This window comes from Patella vulgata, chromosome 1, assembly GCF_932274485.2.
Source record: "Patella vulgata chromosome 1, xgPatVulg1.2, whole genome shotgun sequence".
Lineage (NCBI taxonomy): Eukaryota > Metazoa > Mollusca > Gastropoda > Patellidae > Patella > Patella vulgata.
Window position 1 is genome coordinate 94,573,133 of NC_065879.2, and position 7,094 is coordinate 94,580,226.

The 7,094-nt window shown below is 34.8% G+C and overlaps 1 protein-coding gene across 1 annotated transcript; it reads left to right on the forward strand.

The window, feature by feature from the left end:
• Positions 1-4,671: 4,671 nt before the first annotated feature.
• Positions 4,672-6,448, forward strand: LOC126818235 (zinc finger protein 501). Its single transcript, XM_050545538.2, has 2 exons — positions 4,672-4,803; positions 5,039-6,448. The coding sequence occupies exons 1-2, from the start codon at positions 4,801-4,803 to the stop codon at positions 6,221-6,223; spliced, it is 1,188 nt and encodes a 395-aa protein (XP_050401495.1). The 5' UTR covers positions 4,672-4,800; the 3' UTR covers positions 6,224-6,448.
• The last annotated feature ends 646 nt before the right edge of the window (positions 6,449-7,094 follow it).

Here is a 7,094-nt window from a genome sequence, read left to right on the forward strand (position 1 = left end):
AACTCCTAAGAAAGTTCTTTGAATTAAGGCATTTTTCTCTCTCAAGCACATTAATATTTATTTCTGAGTTGATATATTTTTTAATTTTTGAACACAATTAATATTAATACGTTATTTTAAAGTTTCCAACAAGTTTAGAGTAAGTCTAATTTTATTGTCGCCCGTAACGTGTTTCTAGTTTCATTTTCACTATTGACATGTGCGAGTGTCTCGCATTTGTCTATGAATGAGGCACATACAGTACACGTGCAAACAACCATTTTGTTGTGCAGAGCAGACGAAATTTATCAATTTATGCAGCCTGCTTTACAGTTACGAAAGATGCGATTATCCAGTAAGGGTAAATCAAAGGAAAAACATGACTGGTTAAGAGTGTTATGAAAATAGATGGCGCTACAAATGCCATAGTATTCTAGTTCTATGGATCTACATTGTATTACTGTTGTCATTCCTTTTTAAATACGTCTCAACGATAAATCAGAAATTAACATAAATCCTTAATGGAAAAAGTTTAAAAGCCGAGTTTATGGAATTTATTAGATAATATATTACGACAACATGTATTAAATTTTCTTCCAAAAAGACAGTCTTGTCAAAATCACTGACTAAAGTTTGTCTGGGTAATCGCGCTGGCTTCATAGTAGAATTTCCTGTTTACGGACAAGACTTCAAGACTTCGTATTTTTGCCGAGTTAATTATACACCGTAGACGCGTAGATTTATAAATAGAACAGTATGATATACTTCATATTCAGTTACATATTTATGAATAAAATAAATAGATTGTTCATCGCTGAAGCCCAAAAAAATGTAACTTTACAAATGTTGTCAACAAATTTTCTCCTTACTAAATTTGACAGAATAATTAAAGAAGTGCGTGATTATTACGGATGAAAACAGACATGCCGGCAGGTCATGAGAAACCTACAATTAATTAACCGCGGCCTAATGTTGCCATAGAACGAATTTTTCCTCGTCGTATTGTTGATTGGTACGAAACTGCGGCTTCAAATGAGGTTATTTTCGTAAATATAAGGCTAGCTTTTCGCCTCATTTTCGAATTTTTACTCTACCTGCTCCATGTGCAGAGAAATCTAAACATGAAAATGAAAGTAGAAAACAACACGATTTTTTGGGGGGACGGATACCAGAATAGCATAGGGTTTAAAATATATAGATAAGAAAATACATACAGTAGAATCTGTATGAGCAGCCACTCCTATTCAGCGACATCTCCTTGTAAGCGGTCACGATAAATTCCCCCCGTAGAAATTCTGTTGTTTCATCTCTTTATTCAACGGTCACTCCTCTAACGCTGCCAGCGGTCACTATTTTACTAATAAATTCAACAAAACATCGCCCATTCAACGGCCATTGTTGAATGATACCATCTTGTCGTTCTTTGTAACACCCCCGCTAATCCCGTGAGTAGTAGTTAATTAACTGGACCCCCACTGATCAGGTAAAAAGAAATGTAAACATAACAATCAACCCGGGATTATCTGTTAATTAATCTTTTGTTTTATTAAACGACTAACCTGATCATTGTTTTCACGCGTAACGACACATTATTTGATACTGATTGAATAAAATAAAAGTACCGAGTTTTGTCACGATCATCTAGTATCTCTCTTAGCGCCTCCTATAATATTACATACAGAGTTACACCCCCTGTAAATAGGAGATAAAATTAGCGATGTTTTTTGTTCATGTGCTTTTTTGATAAAATAAAATGAATTCATCGATTTTCTTCACAAAAATGGATAAATATTATCGAATGCATCACAATGGTAGACAGTAGTATCGAAGGTTGGTACAAAATGACAAGTTTACAGAAGTTATGTCCGAGATTTGAGTAAAGAATTTTCGTCCGGCGCAAGATTCAGCGACGGCCAAATTTACCGCTTCCAATGCATCCAAGCGTAATTTTTAATTTATGTCGGCACAAAAAGCAACAAGATTTTATTAAGAGGCCACTCCCGTTAAGTTATGTCCGAGATTTGAGTAAAGAATTTTCGTTCGGCGCAAGATTCAGCGACGGCCAAATTTACCGCTTCAAATGCATCCAAGCGTAATATTTAATTTATGTCGACACAAAAAGCAACGAGATTTTATTAAGAGGCCACTCCCGTTAAGCGGTCAGTTGTGAAAATTCCCTTGGGTGGCTGCTTAATGCAGATTCTACTGTATATTAAACTTTAATTCTGCGAGTTTTCAATGAAATCGGTAGGTGCGGAGCCAAAATATGTAGTGTGGAAAATTTTTGATCCAGTTTCGCCGTGACCGCCATGTAAGAAAGTTAGTGAAATTTTATCGCTAGCGACTGCGCGCAATGGCCTCACTTTTCCTTCTTTGTTCTTCAGACAAAAGAGCGTTAATTAGCGACAATTAATTTGGCATAACTCCATTAATATAGGGCCTTTCAAGCTCATTTTGGTGTCATTGTAAAGCTGTTGGACAGCCCTATCCAGAAATAACAGAATTAAAGCCATATTGGATTTTTGAATTTTTTGTTGTCATACCTACTTGTATATAAAATGTATAACTATAAGCTTGTCAGGCCTCCCTGGAAGTTCGTCTACACGCCATGTGGTTTGAATAGTAACAGTAATACTCACCATTATTTTGTATGTAAAGTTCTGCTACAGTAAATGATCAGTTGTCTGGTAGACTGATATTTTTTGGTGAGGCTTGATATCAGTTTCAACAAATAAGATAATATAACAAAGAGAAGAATGTATCTTCGTTCTTTCTCAAATTCATTTCCGGTATAGTATGGTTTGCCGGTTGTATAATGAATATGGTCCTGGATCTATTCAATGCGAACAACTCACAAACGACAAACGAAATTTTCGTCTGATGTAAATCAAAAGTAAATGAATCTTAGGTCTCACCAACACCATATTGCAATTATTTTAAAACATATGATCGTTGTAGTCAACACTACACTTCTGAGTCTTCCGTTTATATACATGACCAGTTCTACAGCGGTGGGAATTCAGAAAGACAAGTTAACTACACTACTGGGTGTGGCGCCAGGCAGGGTAAGCTTACTCTTCCGGACACCTGTTACCACTGTTTGTCGTGTAATTTGTATACGAGGAGCAGTCCATTTGCTGATTACACTATTTTGCTTGAATACACTATTTTGCCTATAACGTTTTTTAGGACTTCGAATTCTGTCTTATGGTTTGGATTGTTCGTACTTGGTTTTATTTTATTTCACTGGAACCGGGATTCATAAATCTTGAGATGAGATCTGTCTGTGTATGGAAGTCGGGAGTCAAGAGCTATAGCTACCTTAGATACTTTAAAGCTATATTACCTTAGCTACTTTAAAACTATATTACCTTAGATACTTTAAAGCTATATTACCTTAACCCATTTAAAGCTATATTACCTTAGATCCTTTAAAGCTATATTACCCTAGATACTTTAAAGCTATATTACCTTACACCCTTGACAGCTATATTACCCTAGATACTTTAAAGCTATATTACTTTAGCTACTTTAAAGCTAGATTACCTTAGCTACTTTAAAGCTATATTACCCTAGATACTTTAAAGCTATATTACTTTAGCTACTTTAAAGCTATATTACCGTAGATACTTTAAAGCTATATTACCTTCAATGATTTAAAACTATGTTAATTTTTGTACTTTTAATAACTCATAATATAGATCATATTTTAAAGGTAGGTTGCCAGGCAGCGAAACATTCACCCACAACAGCTAAATCATCCCAGTGCCAACAAGAGTTGTCACATATTCAATCTTTTGTAGGTAATGGAAGGTCATTTACAAGGCAATTTCAGACAAATCAGATTGTAATTTTCGTCCTTGGAGGGGTCACAAGGTTCTACAAACTGAAAAAAGGGCCTTAACTCAGGAAGTAATATACCAAAATTGTTGAAATTCGACATTTTTTTTCATTTTACTAATTCATTTAATGCATAAAAAATTTGATACGGATCGAATGATAACTTTTGTCATTAGAGCATTCAAACGGTTCTACAAAGTGCAACAAGGGCCATAACTCTAGAATTTCTGAAATCCAATAGACTTTCTGCGTTTTACTAATTTAAATATTGCATATAAATGTCAAACAAATCACAGGGTTCAACAAAGTGAAACAAGGACCATAACTATAGACGTAATTAACGGAAATTGGTGAAATTCAATAAGCTTCTTGGTTTCACTAATTTAAATAATGCACATAGATTTCATACAGATCAGATGATAACTTTTGTTGTTAGAGCATTCACAGCGTTCAACAAAGTGAAACAAGGGCCATAACCCAAGAATAAATGAAGGGAAGTTATTGAAACTAAATAAGCTTCTTCGTCAAACTAATGTTAACAAAACATGTCCATTTCAAGGCAATCGGTTAATAAATGGGTCCTCAGGTTTCCTCCCACTGCTAAAGACCCCTACGCGCAAGCGAATTATTGAAATATAATTAAACCATCTGCTAGTCCCGAAACGACCAAGTTTGTGTCGAGTTGACATTAAACCCCATTTCTCTCTCTCACATAACAGTGAGTGAAGTGAATTGCAAATGAAATAGTATTTTTGTGAACTATTCGGGTTGCAAAGATCCGGGCCTATATCATATATACAACCTTCTACCGGAAGCAAATTCTTTTTCCATGACGTAACACTTTATGGAAGTTGAGGTTATTTTGTACTTCAGCGAATCACCTATTTTCAATGACTTGTAGAAGAGACAGATCAGCAATCCCCTGCTGTATTTTTATAATCGTCATTCCGCCACACAGCAGCTTCACAAATAAACAACAGAATGGTGAGTAATCCAACTACATAATCCTTAAAAGACATTTAGTAGCAGTTTCAGGTCAAAGTTTCAAATGACAAACCATTCCGCACAGACTGGGCTAATGAAGAGGGGGGTACGCCATACAGTGTGCTGTGAGGGAAATAAGATATGAACTGCATGTGTATTTGACATTTCAAGTTTTTAAAGATGTATTCTCCATGTTACAAATGTTGTTTGATGTTGTAACTTTTAAATATTACAGGAAACCAATGATGTTATAACACTTCACCAGTGTGTTGTATGTGAAGAGATTTTTAAACAATTTGATGATTTAGTAAAACACAATAAGATACATGTTAAAGATGAGAAAACTGATGATGTTGATGAATATTGTCATGTTAAAGAAGAGAAAACTGATGATGTAGATGAATATTGTCATGTTAAAGAAGAGAAAACTGATGATGTAGATGGATATTGTCATGTTAAAGAAGAGAAAACTGATGATATTGAAACTGTTTATCAGTGTAATTTGTGTGATGAAGAATTTAAATTCGAAATGGATTTAGAAAAACACTGTGAAATACATTTTAGTCAGCAAGAGAAAATTGGAGAAAGCAATTATAAGGCTGATGTTGGTGAAAAATCTTTGCAGAGACACTCAAAAACTTATACTAATAAAAAACCTTATAAATGTGATGTTTGTAAGAAATCATTTTCTCAAACTGGTCATTTACAGCACCACATCAGAATACATACAGGTGAAAAACCTTATAAATGTGGTGTTTGTAGTAAATCATTTTCTCAAACTGGTCATTTACAGGACCACATCAGAATACATACTGGTGAAAAACCTTATAAATGCAATGTTTGTAATTTGTCATTTAGTAAGAGTGGAATTCTAAAGTCTCACATCAGAATTCATACAGGTGTAAAACTTTATAAATGTGATGTTTGTAGTAAATCATTTTCTGATAGTAGTCATCTACACAACCATATTAGACTTCATACCGGAGAAAGACCTTTTACATGTGATGTTTGTAGTAAATCATTTAGTCAGAGTGGAACTCTTCAAACACACATGAGAATTCATACAGGAGAGACACGTTATAAATGTGATGTTTGTTGTAAATCATTTACTCAGCGTGGAACTCTACAGATACACATGAGAATTCATACTGGTGAAAAACCTTATAAATGTGATGTTTGTGGTAAATCATCTAGAGTGAAGGATCAGCTGCAGAGACACATAAGAATTCATACTGGCGAAAGACCATATAAATGTGATGTTTGTAGTAAATCATTTCCACAGAGTAGTAATCTACAGTCACACATGAGAATTCATACTGGTGAAAGAAAATTTAAATGTGATGTTTGTAGTAAATCATTCACCAGAAATAGTCATCTGCAGAGACACCTCAAAATTCATAGCAAAGTAAAAAAAGCGTAACAATATGGTATATCAAGGTTGTGGACTCTAAAGAGGTCACAATTTTTATCCGATTTTGTTGAAACTTGAAATGTAAGTTTATAACCCAAAGATCTTGGATCCTTTCGATATTCGCGCATATCGGCCCGTAACTTCCTCAATTATGGCCCCTGATTGTACGAAAAATCGCGTTTTTAGCTTGTGTACCCTGTAGAAGTCATAATTTTTATCCGATTTAAAAACCCGTATTATTATATCACCGTTACACCCTAAGGATGACTGATTTAGAATTTCGTGAAAATCGGTCCAAAATTGACAGACAAAATGGCCGCCGTTCGTTCTCAAATAGCGTAACAATATGGTATATCAAGGTTGTGGACTCTAAAGAGGTCACAATTTTTATCCGATTTTGTTGAAACTTGAAATGTAAGTTTATAACCCAAAGATCTTGGTTCCTTTCGATATTCGCGCATATTGGTCCGTAACTTCCTGAATTATGGTCCCTGATTGTATGAAAAATTGCGTTTTTAGCTTGTGGACCCGATAGAGATCATAATTTTTATCCGATTTAAAAAAACGTATTATTGTATCACCGTTACACCCTAAGGACGACTGAGTTCGAATTTTGTGAAAATCGGCCCAAAATTGACAGACAAAATGGCCGCCGTTCGTTCTCAAATAGCGTAACAATATGGTATATCAAGGTTGTGGACTCTAAAGAGGTCACAATTTTTATCCGATTTTGTTGAAACTTGAAATGTAAGTTTATAACCCAAAGATCTTGGATCCTTTCGATATTCGCGCATATCGGCCCGTAACTTCCTGAATTATGGCCCCTGATTGTACGAAAAATCGCGTTTTTAGCTTGTGGACCCTATAGAGGTCATAATTT